The sequence below is a fragment of the Petromyzon marinus genome, unplaced genomic scaffold (assembly GCF_048934315.1).
Source record: "Petromyzon marinus isolate PM22_M1 ecotype Great Lakes invasive population unplaced genomic scaffold, UKy_Petmar_22M1.pri1.0 PM_Scaffold_62, whole genome shotgun sequence".
Lineage (NCBI taxonomy): Eukaryota > Metazoa > Chordata > Hyperoartia > Petromyzontiformes > Petromyzontidae > Petromyzon > Petromyzon marinus.
This window is the reverse complement of record NW_027423634.1, coordinates 235,778-256,662: the sequence shown is the minus strand read 5'-3', so window position 1 is coordinate 256,662 and position 20,885 is coordinate 235,778. Positions and strand designations below refer to the sequence as shown.

General features: G+C 48.0%; 1 protein-coding gene across 1 annotated transcript in view; it reads left to right on the top strand.

The window, feature by feature from the left end:
• The window catches only part of LOC116957889 (uncharacterized), a 52,936-nt gene that overhangs the window by 23,141 nt on the left and 8,910 nt on the right, over positions 1-20,885 (top strand). Inside the window, exons 2-3 of the mRNA XM_076064711.1 lie at positions 14,776-15,020; positions 16,178-16,235. Coding sequence (XP_075920826.1) covers positions 14,776-15,020; positions 16,178-16,235 — 303 coding nt within the window. The remainder of the gene's footprint in view (positions 1-14,775; positions 15,021-16,177; positions 16,236-20,885) is intronic.

Below are 20,885 nucleotides of genomic sequence, written 5' to 3'. Positions count from 1 at the left end.
CTGTGTGTCTCGGTGTGTCTCTGTGGGTGTCTATGTGTGTCTCTGTGTGTCTCTGTGGGTGTCTCTGTGTGTCTCTGTGTGTCTCTGTGGGTGTCTATGTGTGTCTCTGTGTTTCTCGGTGTGTCTCTGTGTGTCTCTGTGTGTGTCTATGTGTGTCTCGGTGTGTCTCTGTGTGTCTCTGTGTGTGTCTATGTGTGTCTCGGTGTGTCTCTGTGTGTCTCTGTGTGTGTCTATGTGTGTCTCTGTGTGTGTCTATGTGTGTCTCTGTGTGTCTCGGTGTGTCTCTGTGTGTCTCGGTGTGTCTCTGTGTGTCTCTGTGGGTGTCTGTGTGTCGCTGTGTGTCTCTGTGTGTCTCTGTGTATCTCGGTGTGTCTCGGTGTGTCATTGTGGGTGTCTATGTGTGTCTCTGTGTGTCTCGGTGTGTCTCTGTGTGTCTCGGTGTGTCTCTGTGGCTGTCTCTGTGTGTCTCTGTGTGTCTCTGTGTGTCTCGGTGTGTCTCGGTGTGTCTCTGTGTGTCTCGGTGTGTCTCTGTGGGTGTCTATGTGTGTCTCTGTGGGTGTCTATGTGTGTCTCTGTGTTTCTCGGTGTGTCACCGTGTGTCTCTGTGTGTGTCTATGTGTGTCTCGGTGTGTCTGTGTGTGTCTCGGTGTGTCTCTGTGTGTCTGGGTGTGTCTGGGTGTCTCGGTGTGTCTCTGTATGTCTCTGTGTGTCTCGGTGTGTCTCGGTGTGTCTCTGTGGGTGTCTCTGTGTGTCTCGGTGTGTCTCTGTGTGTCTCTGTGTATCTCTATGGGTGTCTATGTGTGTCTCGGTGTGTCTCTGTGTGTCTCTGTGGGTATTTATGTGTCTCTGTGTGTCTCTGTGTGTCTCTGTTTGTCTCGGTGTGTCTCTGTGTGTCTCGGTGTGTCTCTGTGTGTCTCGGTGTATGTCTATGTGTGTCTCTCGGTGTGTCTCTGTGTGTTTCTGTGTGTCTCTGTGGGTGTCTATGTGTGTCTCTGTGTGTCTCGGTGTGTCTCGATGTGTCTCTGTGTGTCGCTGTGTGTCGCTGTGTGTCTCGGTGTGTCTCGGTGTGTCTCTGTGGGTATCTATGCATCGCTCTGTATCGCTGTGGGTATCGATATATCTACATGGGTCTCTATGCATCTCTGTGTGTCTCTGTGTTTCTCTTTGAATCTCTATGGGTCTCTATGCATATCTGTGGGTATCTACGTATTTATATGGGTCTCTATGCATCTCTATGTATCTCTGTGTATCTCTATGTTTTTCTGTGTATCTCTATGCATCGCTATGCTTCTCTGTGGGTCTCTGTGTGTCTCTGTGTGTCTCGGTGTGTCTCGGTGTGTCTCTGTGGGTGTCTATGTGTGTCTCTGTGTGTCTCTGTGGGTGTCTCTGTGTGTCTCTGTGTGTCTCTGTGGGTGTCTATGTGTGTCTCTGTGTTTCTCGGTGTGTCTCTGTGTGTCTCTGTGTGTGTCTATGTGTGTCTCGGTGTGTCTCTGTGTGTCTCTGTGTGTGTCTATGTGTGTCTCTGTGTGTGTCTATGTGTGTCTCTGTGTGTCTCGGTGTGTCTCTGTGTGTCTCGGTGTGTCTCTGTGTGTCTCTGTGTGTCTCGGTGTGTCTCTGTGTGTCTCTGTGTGTCTCTGTGTGTCTCGGTGTGTCTCTGTGGGTGTCTATGTGTGTCTCTGTGTGTCTCTGTGGGTGTCTCTGTGTGTCTCTGTGTGTCTCTGTGGGTGTCTATGTGTGTCTCTGTGTTTCTCGGTGTGTCTCTGTGTGTCTCTGTGTGTGTCTATGTGTGTCTCGGTGTGTCTCTGTGTGTCTCTGTGTGTGTCTATGTGTGTCTCGGTGTGTCTCTGTGTGTCTCTGTGTGTGTCTATGTGTGTCTCTGTGTGTGTCTATGTGTGTCTCTGTGTGTCTCGGTGTGTCTCTGTGTGTCTCGGTGTGTCTCTGTGTGTCTCTGTGGGTGTCTGTGTGTCGCTGTGTGTCTCTGTGTGTCTCTGTGTATCTCGGTGTGTCTCGGTGTGTCATTGTGGGTGTCTATGTGTGTCTCTGTGTGTCTCGGTGTGTCTCTGTGTGTCTCGGTGTGTCTCTGTGGCTGTCTCTGTGTGTCTCTGTGTGTCTCTGTGTGTCTCGGTGTGTCTCGGTGTGTCTCTGTGTGTCTCGGTGTGTCTCTGTGGGTGTCTATGTGTGTCTCTGTGGGTGTCTATGTGTGTCTCTGTGTTTCTCGGTGTGTCACCGTGTGTCTCTGTGTGTGTCTATGTGTGTCTCGGTGTGTCTGTGTGTGTCTCGGTGTGTCTCTGTGTGTCTGGGTGTGTCTGGGTGTCTCGGTGTGTCTCTGTATGTCTCTGTGTGTCTCGGTGTGTCTCGGTGTGTCTCTGTGGGTGTCTCTGTGTGTCTCGGTGTGTCTCTGTGTGTCTCTGTGTATCTCTATGGGTGTCTATGTGTGTCTCGGTGTGTCTCTGTGTGTCTCTGTGGGTATTTATGTGTCTCTGTGTGTCTCTGTGTGTCTCTGTTTGTCTCGGTGTGTCTCTGTGTGTCTCGGTGTGTCTCTGTGTGTCTCGGTGTATGTCTATGTGTGTCTCTCGGTGTGTCTCTGTGTGTTTCTGTGTGTCTCTGTGGGTGTCTATGTGTGTCTCTGTGTGTCTCGGTGTGTCTCGATGTGTCTCTGTGTGTCGCTGTGTGTCGCTGTGTGTCTCGGTGTGTCTCGGTGTGTCTCTGTGGGTATCTATGCATCGCTCTGTATCGCTGTGGGTATCGATATATCTACATGGGTCTCTATGCATCTCTGTGTGTCTCTGTGTTTCTCTTTGAATCTCTATGGGTCTCTATGCATATCTGTGGGTATCTACGTATTTATATGGGTCTCTATGCATCTCTATGTATCTCTGTGTATCTCTATGTTTTTCTGTGTATCTCTATGCATCGCTATGCTTCTCTGTGGGTCTCTGTGTGTCTCTGTGTGTCTCGGTGTGTCTCGGTGTGTCTCTGTGGGTGTCTATGTGTGTCTCTGTGTGTCTCTGTGGGTGTCTCTGTGTGTCTCTGTGTGTCTCTGTGGGTGTCTATGTGTGTCTCTGTGTTTCTCGGTGTGTCTCTGTGTGTCTCTGTGTGTGTCTATGTGTGTCTCGGTGTGTCTCTGTGTGTCTCTGTGTGTGTCTATGTGTGTCTCTGTGTGTGTCTATGTGTGTCTCTGTGTGTCTCGGTGTGTCTCTGTGTGTCTCGGTGTGTCTCTGTGTGTCTCTGTGTGTCTCGGTGTGTCTCTGTGTGTCTCTGTGTGTCTCTGTGTGTCTCGGTGTGTCTCTGTGGGTGTCTATGTGTGTCTCTGTGTGTCTCTGTGGGTGTCTCTGTGTGTCTCTGTGTGTCTCTGTGGGTGTCTATGTGTGTCTCTGTGTTTCTCGGTGTGTCTCTGTGTGTCTCTGTGTGTGTCTATGTGTGTCTCGGTGTGTCTCTGTGTGTCTCTGTGTGTGTCTATGTGTGTCTCGGTGTGTCTCTGTGTGTCTCTGTGTGTGTCTATGTGTGTCTCTGTGTGTGTCTATGTGTGTCTCTGTGTGTCTCGGTGTGTCTCTGTGTGTCTCGGTGTGTCTCTGTGTGTCTCTGTGGGTGTCTGTGTGTCGCTGTGTGTCTCTGTGTGTCTCTGTGTATCTCGGTGTGTCTCGGTGTGTCATTGTGGGTGTCTATGTGTGTCTCTGTGTGTCTCGGTGTGTCTCTGTGTGTCTCGGTGTGTCTCTGTGGCTGTCTCTGTGTGTCTCTGTGTGTCTCTGTGTGTCTCGGTGTGTCTCGGTGTGTCTCTGTGTGTCTCGGTGTGTCTCTGTGGGTGTCTATGTGTGTCTCTGTGGGTGTCTATGTGTGTCTCTGTGTTTCTCGGTGTGTCACCGTGTGTCTCTGTGTGTGTCTATGTGTGTCTCGGTGTGTCTGTGTGTGTCTCGGTGTGTCTCTGTGTGTCTGGGTGTGTCTGGGTGTCTCGGTGTGTCTCTGTATGTCTCTGTGTGTCTCGGTGTGTCTCGGTGTGTCTCTGTGGGTGTCTCTGTGTGTCTCGGTGTGTCTCTGTGTGTCTCTGTGTATCTCTATGGGTGTCTATGTGTGTCTCGGTGTGTCTCTGTGTGTCTCTGTGGGTATTTATGTGTCTCTGTGTGTCTCTGTGTGTCTCTGTTTGTCTCGGTGTGTCTCTGTGTGTCTCGGTGTGTCTCTGTGTGTCTCGGTGTATGTCTATGTGTGTCTCTCGGTGTGTCTCTGTGTGTTTCTGTGTGTCTCTGTGGGTGTCTATGTGTGTCTCTGTGTGTCTCGGTGTGTCTCGATGTGTCTCTGTGTGTCGCTGTGTGTCGCTGTGTGTCTCGGTGTGTCTCGGTGTGTCTCTGTGGGTATCTATGCATCGCTCTGTATCGCTGTGGGTATCGATATATCTACATGGGTCTCTATGCATCTCTGTGTGTCTCTGTGTTTCTCTTTGAATCTCTATGGGTCTCTATGCATATCTGTGGGTATCTACGTATTTATATGGGTCTCTATGCATCTCTATGTATCTCTGTGTATCTCTATGTTTTTCTGTGTATCTCTATGCATCGCTATGCTTCTCTGTGGGTCTCTGTGTGTCTCTGTGTGTCTCGGTGTGTCTCGGTGTGTCTCTGTGGGTGTCTATGTGTGTCTCTGTGTGTCTCTGTGGGTGTCTCTGTGTGTCTCTGTGTGTCTCTGTGGGTGTCTATGTGTGTCTCTGTGTTTCTCGGTGTGTCTCTGTGTGTCTCTGTGTGTGTCTATGTGTGTCTCGGTGTGTCTCTGTGTGTCTCTGTGTGTGTCTATGTGTGTCTCTGTGTGTGTCTATGTGTGTCTCTGTGTGTCTCGGTGTGTCTCTGTGTGTCTCGGTGTGTCTCTGTGTGTCTCTGTGGGTGTCTGTGTGTCGCTGTGTGTCTCTGTGTGTCTCTGTGTGTCTCGGTGTGTCTCGGTGTGTCTCTGTGGGTGTCTATGTGTGTCTCTGTGTGTCTCGGTGTGTCTCTGTTTGTCTCGGTGTGTCTCTGTGGGTGTCTCTGTGTGTCTCTGTGTGTCTCGGTGTGTCTCTGTGTGTCTTGGTGTGTCTCTGTGGGTGTCTATGTGTGTCTCTGTGGGTGTCTATGTGTGTCTCTGTGTTTCTCGGTGTGTCTTCCGTGTGTCTCTGTGTGTGTCTATGTGTGTCTCGGTGTGTCTGTGTGTGTCTCGGTGTGTCTCTGTGTGTCTGGGTGTGTCTGGGTGTGTCTCGGTGTGTCTCTGTGTGTCTCTGTGTGTCTCGGTGTGTCTCGGTGTGTCTCTGTGTGTCTCTGTGGGTATCTATGTGTCTCTGTGTGTCTCTGTGTGTCTCTGTTTGTCTCGGTGTGTCTCTGTGTGTCTCGGTGTGTCTCTGTGTGTCTCGGTGTATGTCTATGTGTGTCTCTGTGTCTCTCGGTGTGTCTCTGTGTGTCTATGTGTGTCTCTGTGGGTGTCTCTGTGTGTCTCGGTGTGTCTCGATGTGTCTCTGTGTGTCGCTGTGTGTCGCTGTGTGTCTCGGTGTGTCTCGGTGTGTCTCTGTGGGTATCTATGCATCGCTCTGTATCGCTGTGGGTATCGATATATCTACATGGGTCTCTCTGCATCTCTGTGTGTCTCTGTGTTTCTCTTTGAATCTCTATGGGTCTCTATGCATATCTGTGGGTATCTACGTATTTATATGGGTCTCTATGCATCTCTATGTATCTCTGTGTTGCTCTATGAATGTCTATGGGTCTCTATGCATCTCTATGTATCTCTGTGGATATATTTGAATCTCTGCGTATTTGAGTGTATCTCTATGTATCTATATGGGTCTCTATTTATCTCTGTAGGTATATAGGTATCTCTATGGGTCTCTATGCATCTCTATATATCTCTGTGGGTCTTTGTGTAACTCTATGTATCTCTGTGGGTATCTATGATTGTCTATGGGTCTCTATGTATCTCCGCGTATTTTAGTGTATCTCTATGGGTCTCTATGTATCTCTGTGTATCTCTACGTATATATGTGGGTATCTATGTATCTATGGGTCTCTATGCATCTCTATGTATCTCTGTGGGTCTCTGGATCTCTATGGGTCTCTATGTATCCCTATGTCTCTCTGTGGAATCTCTAACCCCACGCTGGTGCAATGCCAGATGTTTACAGACCGGTTTCAACATCCAGTGTCTCATCAGCAGTGCTTATCATTTGCATGCACCCAATGCTGGCGAATGTCCAGACGCGACTAGCCAACTGGCCGGCTTCCACATTCAGTGTCTCATCAGCAGGGTCTTGAACCGCAATGCTGGTAAATGGCCCAGATGTTCATCAGCAAGGAGTGGCCTCCTAGCTCGATACCACCCCCCACCTGCCCCCCCCCACCTGCACCCCCCTGCCCCCCCCCCAGCCTACCCCCCTTGCCCCCCCCTGCTCGCTTACAGCACTTGCCCCAGCAGTCTGTCAATGCTATACGGGGGATCTTTATCTGTGTGTTGGGAGTGGTGGCGCAGCGGTTAGCGCTACGACACCGACGACCCAAGTTCTACTCCCGCTCACGGCCACCAACGCCGGTGACGATTGTCTGAACCGGTCCTGAGCCTCCCCACTAGGTCGACTCAGCCTCAAATGAGTAGCTGGGTGCGGTGTGCGTAGTAAACATCGCCACTGGGGGAGACAAAGGCGGTCGGGCGTGGTGCTGGCCACCCACCCCGTCGTGTGCCGTGCCGGCCTTCGTAGGTGCTGCTGCTCGCTAACAGCACTTGCCCCTACAGTCTGTTGAAAGGCTACACGGGGGATCTTTGTCTTTGTGTAAGGGGTTTGTTGATGCTGTGTTAAGATCCCTCTTTTTGATAATAGGATTAAGCAGGGCCATCTCTTAATCCTATCTTAATGTTGGGGGGGGGGGGGAGAGAGAGATGGAGTGTTAATGTATTTAAATAAACAGTGGCTGCGCTGTGAGTGGACTTGCTCTCGCTATAGTAATGTGGAATTCGCAGAGCACGCCAATGGCACTCCCTGTGCTCGATAGAATAGGAAAGGTTTCAACTTGGGGCGCCACGGCGGCTAGGAGATGTTGAATACCTCGCCTGGTGTACAGGAGGTCGTGGCTTCGATCCCGACCCTAACGCCTGCTGCTGTATATGTGGAGTCTGCGTCTCTCTCTGTCATCATCATCACGGTGGCTAGGAGATGTTTACTACCTCGCCTGGTGTACAGGAGGTCGTGGCTTCGATCCCGACGCTAACGCCTGTTGTATTATGTGGAGTTTCCGTGTCTCATCATCACCACGGTGGCTAGGAGATGTTGACTACCTCGCCTGGTGTGCAGGAGGTCGTGGGTTCGATCCCGACGCTAACGCCTGTTGTATTATTTGGAGTTTCCGTGTCTCATCATCACCACGGTGGCTAGGAGATGTTGACTACCTCGCCAGGTATACAGGAGGTCGTGGCTTCGATGCCGACGCTAACGCCTGCTGTATATTTGCCGTTTGCGTGTCTCTCTCTCTCTCTCATCATCATCACGGTGGCTATGAGATGTTGACTACCTCGCCTGGTGTGCAGGAGGTCGTGGCTTCGATCCCGACCCTGACGCCTGCTGCTGCTGCTGATGTATTTTTGGAGTTTCCGTGTTTCTCTCTCCCCGTGGTCGCGTGGATTTTTCTCCGGGTCCTCCGGTTCCCCCCCCCCCCAGCTCCACATTCAGTATCGACGTCTCTACGCGTCTCGAGTGTTTGACTACTGATGTAAAAAATCCGCGTGATGATGATGATGACGATGATGATGGTGGTGGTGGTGGTGGTAATCCCACACTTATCGTTGAGCTGGCCAGAGTCGCTTCTCTAAAAGAGCGACGTCGCTCAGTGGGGGTCCTTACACCTGGGTGACATCACAGCAGAAAACGACACCTTTAGTCACTGTATGCCTGTGCCTGCACGCACTAATGCAGTGCGTGTGGGGAGCGGTGGCGCAGCGGTTAGCGCTACACACTACTTTACACTACACTATACACTACTATACACCACACTAGACACTACTTTACACTACACTATACACTACTATACACTAGACACTACACACTACTTTACACTACACTACACACTACTGTACACCACACTAGACACTACTTTACACTACACTATACACTACTATACACTAGACACTACACACTACTTTACAATACACTATACACTACTATACACTAGACACTACTTTACACTACACTATACACTACTATACACCACACTAGACACTACTTTACACTACACTATACACTACTATACACCACACTAGACACTACACACTACTTTACACTACACTATACACTACTATACACTAGACGCTACACACTACTTTACACTACACTATACACTACTATACACCACACTAGACACTACACACTACTTTACACTACACTATACACTACTATACACCACACTAGACACTACACACTACTTTACACTACACTATACACTACTGTACACTACACACTACTTTAAACTATGCACTACTATACACTACACTACTAAACACTATACACTACACTTCTATACACTAAACTACTATACACTACACTACTATACACTACACTTCTATACACTACACTACTATACACTATACACTACTAAACACTTTCCACTACACTACTATACACTACACTACTATACACTACTATACACTACACTACTATACACTACACTACTATACACTACACTACTATACACTATACACTACTAAACACTTTCCACTACACTACTATACACTACACTATACACTACACTACTATACACTACACTACTATACACTACTTTACACTACACTACTAAACACTACACTACTATACACTACACTACTATACACTACACTATACACTACACTACTAAACACTACACTACTATTCACTACACTATACACTACACTACTAAACACTACACTACTATACACTACACTACTATACACTACACTATACACTACACTACTATACACTACACTACTATACACTACACTACTATACACTACACTATACACTACACTACTAAACACTACACTACTATACACTACACTATACACTACACTACTAAACACTACACTACGAGATCGACTCAGACCCAAACGAGTACCCGGTGCGTTGTGTCACGACACCGCCACGGGGGGAGATACAAAGGCGGCCGGGCGTGGTGCTGACCCCCCCACTCCCCACCCTCCCCAACATCGTGTTCCACGTCGGCCTTCACAGTCTCCGCTACAGGAGGCGTCCTTTTAATCCCCCCCCACCCCCCTGGGTGAGCGGTGGGGCAGTGGTTGTGGCTACGCCGCGCTGCAGACACGCCGGGAGCTCCCGAATTCGACTCCCGCCCACGGCCACCAACGCCGCCTGTCGGCGATGCCCGCAAACGGCCCAGCCCAGGGCCTCCTGCGTGGATGGACTCGGCCTCGTTTCGAGGAGCTCGCTGCAGCGTTTTGCTGAAGCAGTCAGCGCTGGAGAGACAAAGGCGGCCGGGCGTGGTGCTGGCCACCCATCCCATTCCCGAGGGCGCCGACATGCGTTGGTTTATAATTCGCCAGCAGCACTAGTACGCTCACCAACAGTTGTAAAATAAAAATAATAAAAAATAATAAACCAGTCAAAATTTCGACTTAAAGCTTTCGCGCCTGCAGTGATTCCTCCCGTTCGGTTACGTCGGTAAAGTCCACGTAGATAGCAAAACCAAAAATTAATCATAAAAATAATAATGAAGTTGATCAAAAAATAAATTAAAATAAAATGAAAACCGTCCTGATGACGGCCGCGTGCATTGCGATCGAAACGTCGTGGTATTGATTATTTTAATTATTACATTTTTTTTATTTTTTAAAAACACGCTTTTTATTAAAAGTACCCGTACGAGTATTGGCAGAACTCCACCACGACTCCGGGGAGTTGCCCTGAGGCTTTGCCCACAACCTAAGCGACCGTGGTGATTTACAGCCAACGTTACTTGGGCGTGCACAATTATACCCAGGCCGAAACATTAACGTGTACAAAGTAATTTCGATTTGAAGCTTTCGTGACTGCAAGGATTCATCTTCTTTGGCTCTTTCGGTAAAGTCACCACCGCGTAGAATGAGAATAAAATAATAAAATAAAACAATAACATTCTCGCGACGTTTCGGCCACAACACAAGCGGCCTTCTTCAGGTGAAGGAACACAAAACTGTCGGGACGACAGAGCTCCAATGAACGGTTTACTGTAAGATGTTTGAGTTGTTGCAGGCCCCTTTTGGCATCCTTGTACGAGGTGCCTCTGTGGATGTGTAGGCTTTGACTTTAACATAGCCATTTCTGTGACCAGTCACAAGCTAATCCTTCAGTTATTTCAATGCTAAATTCTCCTGTTGATTTGTACTAGGTGCCTCTGTGGATGTGTAGGCTTTGACTTTAACATAGCCATTTCTGTGACCAGTCACAAGCTAATCCTTCAGTTATTTCAATGCTAAATTCTCCTGTTTGATTTGTACTAGGTGCCTCTGTGGATGTGTAGGCTTTGACTTTAACATAGCCATTTCTGTGACCAGTCACAAGCTAATCCTTCAGTTATTTCAATGCTAAATTCTCCTGTTTGATTTGTACTAGGTGCCTCGGTGGATGTGTAGGCTTTGACTTTAACATAGCCATTTCTGTGACCAGTCACAAGCTAATCACTCAGTTATTTCAATGCTAAATTCTCCTGTTTGATTTGTACTAGGTGCCTCTGTGGATGTGTAGGCTTTGACTTTAACATAGCCATTTCTGTGACCAGTCACAAGCTAATCACTCAGTTATTTCAATGCTAAATTCTCCTGTTTGATTTGTACTAGGTGCCTCTGTGGATGTGTAGGCTTTGACTTTAACATAGCCATTTCTGTGACCAGTCACAAGCTAATCACTCAGTTATTTCAATGCTAAATTCTCCTGTTTGATTTGTACTAGGTGCCTCTGTGGATGTGTAGGCTTTGACTTTAACATAGCCATTTCTGTGACCAGTCACAAGCTAATCCTTCAGTTATTTCAATGCTAAATTCTCCTGTTTGATTTGTACTAGGTGCCTCTGTGGATGTGTAGGCTTTGACTTTAACATAGCCATTTCTTTGACCAGTCACAAGCTAATCCTTCAGTTATTTCAATGCTAAATTCTCCTGTTTGATTTGTACTAGGTGCCTCTGTGGATGTGTAGGCTTTGACTTTAACATAGCCATTTCTGTGACCAGTCACAAGCTAATCCTTCAGTTATTTCAATGCTAAATTCTCCTGTTTGATTTGTACTAGGTGCCTCTGTGGATGTGTAGGCTTTGACTTTAACATAGCCATTTCTGTGACCAGTCACAAGCTAATCCCTCAGCTATTTCAATGCTAAATTCTCCTGTTTGATTTGTACTAGGTGCCTCTGTGGATGTGTAGGCTTTGACTTTAACATAGCCATTTCTGTGACCAGTCACAAGCTAATCCTTCAGTTATTTCAATGCTAAATTCTCCTGTTTGATTTGTACTAGGTGCCTCTGTGGATGTGTAGGCTTTGACTTTAACATAGCCATTTCTGTGACCAGTCACAAGCTAATCCTTCAGTTATTTCAATGCTAAATTCTCCTGTTTGATTTGTACTAGGTGCCTCTGTGGATGTGTAGGCTTTGACTTTAACATAGCCATTTCTGTGACCAGTCACAAGCTAATCCCTCAGCTATTTCAATGCTAAATTCTCCTGTTTGATTTGTACTAGGTGCCTCTGTGGATGTGTAGGCTTTGACTTTAACATAGCCATTTCTGTGACCAGTCACAAGCTAATCACTCAGTTATTTCAATGCTAAATTCTCCTGTTTGATTTGTACTAGGTGCCTCTGTGGATGTGTAGGCTTTGACTTTAACATAGCTATTTCTATGACCAGTCACAAGCTAATCCCTCAGTTATTTCAATGCTAAATTCTCCTGTTTGATTTGTACTAGGCGCCTCTGTAGATGTGTAGGCTTTGGCTTTAACATAGCCATTTCTGTGACCAGTCACAAGCTAATCCCTCAGCTATTTCAATGCTAAATTATCTTGTTTGATTTGTACTAGGCGCCTCTGTGGATGTGTAGGCTTTGACTTTAACATAGCCATTTCTGTGACCAGTCACAAGCTAATCACTCAGTTATTTCAATGCTAAATTCTCCTGTTTGATTTGTACTAGGTGCCTCTGTGGATGTGTAGGCTTTGACTTTAACATAGCTATTTCTATGACCAGTCACAAGCTAATCCCTCAGTTATTTCAATGCTAAATTCTCCTGTTTGATTTGTACTAGGCGCCTCTGTTGATGTGTAGGTTTTGACTTTAACATAGCCATTTCTGTGACCAGTCACAAGCTAAATCCCTCAGTTATTTCAATGCTAAATTCTCCTGTTTGATTTGTACTAGGCGCCTCTGTAGATGTGTAGGCTTTGACTTTAACATAGCCATTTCTGTGACCAGTCCCAAGCTAATCACTCAGCTATTCAATGCTAAATTATCTTGTTTGATTTGTACTAGGCGCCTCTGTTGATGTGTAGGCTTTGACTTTAACATAGCTATTTCTGTGACCAGTCACAAGCTAATTACTCAGCTATTCAATGATAAATTCTCCTGTTTGATTTGTACTAGGTGCCTCTGTAGATGTGTAGGCTTTGACTTTAACATAGCCATTTCTGTGACCAGTCACAAGCTAATCCCTCAGCTATTTCAATGCTAAATTCTCCTGTTTGATTTGTACTAGGTGCCTCTATTGATGTGTAGGCTTTGACTTTAACATAGCCATTTCTGTTACCAGTCACAAGCTAATCCTTCAGTTATTTCAATGCTAAATTCTTCTGTTTGATTTGTAAACCCCCTTTGTCAAGGTGCCTCTCTTCTCTCAACCAGCTTAAAAGACGCCGCGAATCTTAGCAGCGTTCATTGGAGCTCTGTCGTCCCGACATTTTTCTGTTTCTTCACCTGAAGAAGGCCGCTTGTGTTGTGGCCGAAACGTCGTGAGAATGTTATTGTTTTATTTTATTATTTTATTCTCATTCTACGTGCCTTTACCGAAAGAACCAAAGAAGATGAAAAATAATGTTTAAAAATAAATATATTTTTTAACATTTTTTTATGATAGAATATAGCATTGTCATCGGTATGACATAAGTATACCGAGTTTGCAGTCGATAACACATTGGGAAGTGGGTTAAGATTAAGTTACAACATTTGAGGATACAACAACAACAGACAGAGCGACTTAAATGGAAGCGTGTAAATTATTAAAAGGACGAACATTCAAGCGCAGTGTTGGTACACTACTTCAGCTGACCGGTGTGTTGGAGAGTTAAACTCAAGCCGGTCCACCCCTTGTGAGTGCCCTAACTTGTTACAGACCAAGTCGGATCTGATTGGTCACCCCGTGCCACTTATACATCTCAAAGTTCATCCTACAAAGTCCCATCACAAGGGAGAAACACAAACACACTCACCACTAGTACACTCACCACTACACTCACCACTACACTCACCACTAGTACACTCACCACTACACTCACCACTAGTACACTCACCACTACACTCACCACTACACTCACCACTAGTACACTCACCACTACTACACTCACCACTAGACTCACCATTACTACACTCACCACTAGACTCACACTCACCCCTACTACACTCACCACTACACTAACCACTAGTATACTCACCACTAGTACACTCACCACTACACTCACCATTACTACACTCACCACTAGACTCACCCCTACTACACTCACCACTACACTCACCACTAGTACACTCACCACTAGTACACTCACCACTACACCCACCACTAGTACACTCACCACCTCATACCTGTCAATCCACACGGTTTACCCGTTTGGGTTGACAGGTATGATAATGTATAGTAGTGTGTAGTGTATATTAGTGTATAGTACATAGTAGTGTAGTGTATAGTAGTGTAGTGTATAGTAGTATAGTGTGTAGTAGATAGTTGTGTAGTGTATCGTAGTGTATAGTGTATAGTAGTGTAGTGTATAGTAGTGTATAGTGTATAGTAGTGTATAGTGTATAAGAGTGTAGTGTATAGTAGTGTATAGTGTATAGTAGTGTAGTGTATAGTAGTGTATAGTGTTTAGTACATAGCAGTGTAGTGTATAGTAGTGTATAGTAGTGTAGTGTATAGTAGTGTAGTGTAGAGTGTATGGTAGTGTATAGTAGTGTATAGTGTATAAGAGTGTAGTGTATAGTAGTGTATAGTGTATAGTAGTGTAGTGTATAGTAATGTAGTGTATAGTAGTGTATAGTAGTGTATAGTGTATAGTACATAGTAGTGTATAGTGTATAGTAGTGTATAGTGTATAGTAGTGTAGTGTATAGTAGTGTAGTGTATAGTAGTGTCTAGTAGTGTATAGTACATAGTAGTGTATAGTGTATAGTAGTGTATAGTGTATAGTAGTGTATAGTAGTGTAGTGTATAGTAGTGTATAGTAGTGTATAGTAGTGTATATTGTATAGTAGTGTATAGTAGTGTATAGTTGTGTAGTGTATAGTGTACAGTAGTGTATAGTGTACAGTAGTGTATAGTGTATAGTACATAGTAGTGTATAGTGTACAGTAGTGTATAGTGTACAGTAGTGTATAGTAGTGTATAGTGTATAGTACATATCAGTGTATAGCGTAACCCCCTAGCGACTTTGTAAGATGAACGTTGAGCGTCACAAAGGGCACGTGCTCACCAACAACATCTGAACATCTCTGCGACGAGGAAGTTCACTTTAAGGGCATTGGCGATGCCCCCCCCCCCCCTCTGACCCCCTCCCCCCCCAGACCTCGCATCCCCCCGGGGTCCCTCGCCCCCCTCGTCGCCCGCCCCCTCGTCGCCCTCGTCGCCGACGTCATCGACCTCGTCATCGCTGCCGCGACGTCGCCCGAAGCAGCGGCGGAGCCGCACCAATTTCAGCGCGGAGCAGCTGGGCGAGCTGGAGGGGCTCTTTGACGAGACGCACTACCCCGACGCCTTCATGCGGGAGGAGCTCAGCCAGAGGCTGGGGCTCTCTGAGGCTCGCGTACAGGCACGTGGGGGGGTGGGGGTGATAGTGGGGGGTGATGGTGGTGGTGGTGGAGGTGGTGGTGGTTGGGGGTGATGGTGGTGGAGGTGGTGGTAGTGGGGGTGATGGTGGTGATGGAGGGGGTGATGGGGGTGATAGTGGTGGTGGTGGTGGTTGGGGGTGATGGTGGTGGTGGAGGGGGTGGTGATGGTAGTGATGAGGGATAGTAGTAGGGGGTGGGGGGTGATGGTGGTGATGGGGGTGATGGTGGTGGTGGAGGTGTTGGTGGAGGTGGTGGTGGTTGGGGATGATGGTGATGGTGGTGGTGGTTGGGGGTGATGGTGGTGATGGTGGTGGTGGTGGGGGGTGGTGGTGGTGTTGGTGGTGGTGGTGGTGGTTGGGGGTGATGGTGGTGATGGGGGTGGTGATGGTGGTGGTGGAGGTGGTGGTGATGGTGGTGGTGGTTAAGGGGGTGGTGATGAGAGTGATGTGCACAGTGGTGATGGGATGGTGGTATTAGTAGTCGTGGGGGTGGCGATGGCAGGAGTCTAGCATACACTGCGACCCGGGTTACCAGCGACCCGGGTTGCCAGCGACCCGGGTTGCCTGCCACCAGGGTTGCCAGCAACCTGGGTTGCCTGCCACCAGGGTTACCCATGACCCGGGTTGCCTGCCACCAGGGTTGCCAGCAACCTGGGTTGCCTGCCACCAGGGTTGCCCACGACCCGGGTTGCCAGCGACCAGGGATTCTGCTGATGATGATTCAGTTCATGATGATGATTCACCTAATGCTGCTGATGGTGATTCTGCTGATGATTCAGTTCATGATGATGATGATTCTGCTGATGCTGCTGATGGTGATTCTGCTGATGATGATTCAGTTCATGATGATGATTTTGCTGCTGCTGCGGCTGATGATGATGATGATGATTCAGTTCATGATGATGATTCTGCTGATGCTGCTGATGCTGCTGATGGTGATTCTGCTGATGATGATTCAGTTCATGATGATGATTTTGCTGCTGCTGCGGCTGATGATGATGATGATGATTCAGTTCATGATGATGATTCTGCTGATGCTGCTGATGCTGCTGATGGTGATTCTGCTGATGATGATTCAGTTCATGATGATGATTTTGCTGCTGCTGCGGCTGATGATAATGATGATTATATTTCGCCAGGTTTGGTTTCAGAACAGGAGAGCCAAATGCCGGAAGCAGGAAAATCAACTACACCGAGGTAGTGCTTTTATGTCACTCGTTCTCCCTCTCTGACCTCTCCATGTCCCGTGAAGAAGGGCCATTGACCGAAACGTCGCCTACCTTGTGCTTTCTTCTGAAGGCTCCGCATGGGGTCACCGCACCGCGCGCCGCTTTTCAGATGCCGCGTCCGCGGCCGTCTGGAACGCTCTCTTCCTTCCGATGTTAGGAAGGCCGCAGGGAGCTGTGATGCACTTTTAAATCATCATCATCATGATCAAGATTGACAAACTCATTTCTTTAGCAACTGCTCTGTGTGCGTGTTTAGTTTGTTGACCTCCCCCCGCACCGCCGATGAGCACGGCCGGCTACGTGCGGAGCGAAAGAAGTTCAAGATGCAAGCATTCACCACCACCGTGCCACCAAAACCACGCCGTCACTACATCCACTATCGCCACCAGCATCTCACCTCCACCACACCACAATCACCACGGATACCACTGGCACCACCACCACCACCACTAACACAACCACCAACACCACACCACCACCACGACATCCACTATTCTCGCGTCTCTGCTGAGCGCGGTTGGCTGCGTACGGTGGGAAATAAGTTCAACACACATACATACAATACCACTGTACCACCACTACATCCACCACCACCACTCATCCCACTACCACCACCAACCCATCACCACCACCAGTCCGATTAGCACGGTAGGCTGCGTACGGTAGGAAATAAGTTCAACACACATACATACAACACCACTGTACCACCACTACATCCACTATCACCACCACCATCATCTCCCACCACCACCACCACGTCACCATCACCACTACTAACCACCAGCACCACCACTAATACCCCCACCACTCTCACTTATATCCCCATCACCACGACCACCATCAACCCATCACCACCACCCCCCTCACCACCACCCCGATTAGCACGGTTGGCTACGTACGGTGCAAAGGAAGTTTTACGTACGCACGTACAACGTACAGTGAGGGAAAAAGTATTTGATCCCCTGCTGATTTTGTACGTTTTCCCACTGACAAAGAAATGATCAGTCTATAATTTTAAGGGTAGGTTTATTTGAACAGTGAGAGACAGAATAACAACAACAAATTCCAGAAAAACGCATGTCAAAAATGTTATAAATTGATTTGCATTTTAATGAGGGAAATAAGTATTTGACCCCCTCTCAATCAGAAAGATTTCTGGCTCCCAGGTGTCTTTTATACAGGCAACGAGCTGAGATTAGGAGCACACTCTTAAAGGGAGTGCTCCTAATCTCAGCTTGTTACCTGTATAAAAGACACCTGTCCACAGAGGAAATCAATCAATCAGATTCCAAACTCTCCACCATGGCCAAGACCAAAGAGCTCTCCAAGGATGTCAGGGACAAGATTGTAGACCTACACAAGGCTGGAATGGGCTAGACGACCATTGCCAAGCAGGTTGGTGAGAAGGTGACAACAGTTGGTGCGATTATTCGCAAATGGAATAAACACAAAAGAACTGTCAATCTCCCTCGGCCTGGGGCTCCATGCAAGATCTCACCTCGTGGAGTTGCAATGATCATGAGAACGGTGAGGAATCAGCCCAGAACTACACTGGAGGATCTTGTCAATGATCTCAAGGCAGCTGGGACCATAGTCACCAAGAAAACAATTGGTAACACACTACACCGTGAAGGACTGAAATCCTGCAGCGCCCACAAGGTCCCCCTGCTCAAGAAAACACATATACATGCCCGTCTGAAGTTTGCCAATGAACATCTGAATGATTCAGAGGGCAACTGGGTGAAAGTGTTGTGGTCAGATGAGACCAAAATGGAGCTCTTTGGCATCAACTCAACTCGCCGTGTTTGGAGGAGGAGGAATGCTGCCTATGACTCCAAGAACACCATCCCCACCGTCAAACATGGAGGTAGAAACATTATGCTTTGGGGGTGTTTTTCTGCCAAGGGGACAGGACAACTTCACCGCATCAAAGGGACGATGGACGGGGCCATGTACCGTCAAATTGTGGGTGAGAACCTTCTTCCCTCAGCCAGGGCATTGAAAATGGGTCGTGGATGGGTATTCCAGCATGACAATGACCCAAATCACACGGCCAAGGCAACAAAGGAGTGGCTCAAGAAGAAGCACATTAAGGTCCTGGAGTGGCCTAGCCAGTCTCCAGACCTTAATCCCATAGAAAATCTGTGGAGGGAGCTGAAGGTTCGAGTTGCCAAACGTCAGCCTCGAAAACTTAATGACTTGGAGAAGATCTGCAAAGAGGAGTGGGACAAAATCCCTCCTGAGATGTGTGCAAACCTGGTGGCCAACTACAAGAAACGTCTGACCTCTGTGATTGCCAACAAGGGTTTTGCCACCAAGTACTAAGTCATGTTTTGCAGAGGGGTCAAATACTTATTTTACTCATGCAAATCAATTTATAACATTTTTGACATGCGTTTTTCTGGATTTTCTTGTTGTTATTCTGTCTATCACTCTTCAAATAAACCTACCATTAAAATTATAGACTGATCATTTCTTTGTCAGTGGGCAAACGTACAAAATCAGCAGAGGATCAAATACTTTTTTCCCTCACTGTACCTGTCAACCCCTTATCATTGCCATAACTTGTTACAGACCAACTCAGACATTACTGGTCACCCCGTGCCCCTTATGAATCTCAACGTTCATCCTACTAAGTCCCATCACAAGGGAGAAACACGAACACGTAGACAACATGTGTGTGCCCGTATTGAAACGACTGTACGCCGCTTGGACATGAAAACTCAATTTCCCTGTACAAGAATACGGGGTAAACCATATGGGTTGACAAGGATGCATTACACTATACATTACACTATACACTACTATACACTGCTATACACTACACTATACACTACACTATACACTACTATACCCTTTACTCTACATTACCATACCTGTCAACCCCTTACCGGTGCCGATTGGTGAGGGCTTGACAGGTGCGTTACCGCTTCAGCACTCTGAAGCCATCACGTGATCACGGTGACGACACTCGTCACGTGATCACAGTGACGACACTCATCACGTGATCACAGTGACGACACTCATCACGTGATCACAGTGACGACGCTCGTCACGTGTTCATGGTGACGACGCTCGTCACGTGTTCACAGTGACGACACTCGTCACGTGTTCACAGTGACGACACTCGTCACGTGATCACAGTGACGACACTCATCACGTGATCACAGTGACGACGCTCGTCACGTGTTCATGGTGACGACGCTCGTCACGTGTTCACAGTGACGACACTCGTCACGTGTTCACGGTGACGACACTCGTCACGTGTTCACAGTGACGACACTCGTCACGTGTTCACGGTGACGACGCTCGTCACGTGTTCACAGTGACGACACTCGTCACGTGTTCACAGTGACGACACTCGTCACGTGATCACAGTGACGACGCTCGTCACGTGTTCACAGTGACGACTCTCGCCTCGTCACGTGTTCACAGTGACGACACTCGTCACGTGTTCACGGTGACGACGCTCGTCACGTGTTCACGGTGACGACACTCGTCACGTGTTCACAGTGACGACTCTCGTCACGTGTTCACAGTGACGACACTCGTCACGTGTTCACAGTGACGACACTCATCACGTGATCACGGTGACGACGCTCGTCACGTGTTCATGGTGACGACGCTCGTCACGTGTTCACAGTGACGACACTCATCACGTGTTCACGGTGACGACACTCGTCACGTGTTCATGGTGACGACACTCGTCACGTGTTCACAGTGACGACACTCATCACGTGTTCACGGTGACGAGCGTCGTCACTGTGAACACGTGACGACGCTCGTCACGTGTTCACGGTGACGACACTCGTCACGTGATCACGGTGACGACGCTTGTCACGTGTTCATGGTGACGACTCTCGCCTCGTCACGTGTTCACGGTGACGACGCTCGTCACGTGTTCACAGTGACGAGTGTCGTCACGTGAACACGTGACGACACTCGTCACGTGTTCACAGTGACGACGCTCGTCACGTGTTCACGGTGACGATACTCGTCACGTGTTCACAGTGACGACTCTCGTCACGTGTTCACGGTGACGACGCTCGTCACGTGATCACGGTGACGACACTCGTCACGTGTTCGCGGTGACGACACTCGTCACGTGTTCACAGTGACGACACTCGTCACGTGTTCACGGTGACGACACTCGTCACGTGTTCACGGTGACGACACTCGTCACGTGTTCACGGTGACGACGCTCGTCACGTGATCACGGTGACGACGCTCGTCACGTGATCACAGTGACGACACTCGTCATGTGATCACAGTGACGACACTCGTCACGTGATCACGGTGACGACACTCGTCACGTGATCACGGTGACGACACTCGTCACGTGATCACGGTTACGACACTCGTCACGTGATCACAGTGACGACACTCGTCACGTGTTCACGGTGACGACGATCGTCACGTGTTCACGGTGACGACACTCATCACGTGTTCACAGTGACGACGCTCGTCACGTGTTCACAGTGACGACACTCGTCACGTGATCACGGTGACGACACTCGTCACGTGATCACGGTGACGACACTTGTCACGTGTTCACAGTGACGACGCTCGTCACGTGTTCACGATGACGACACTCATCACGTGATCACGGTGACGACAC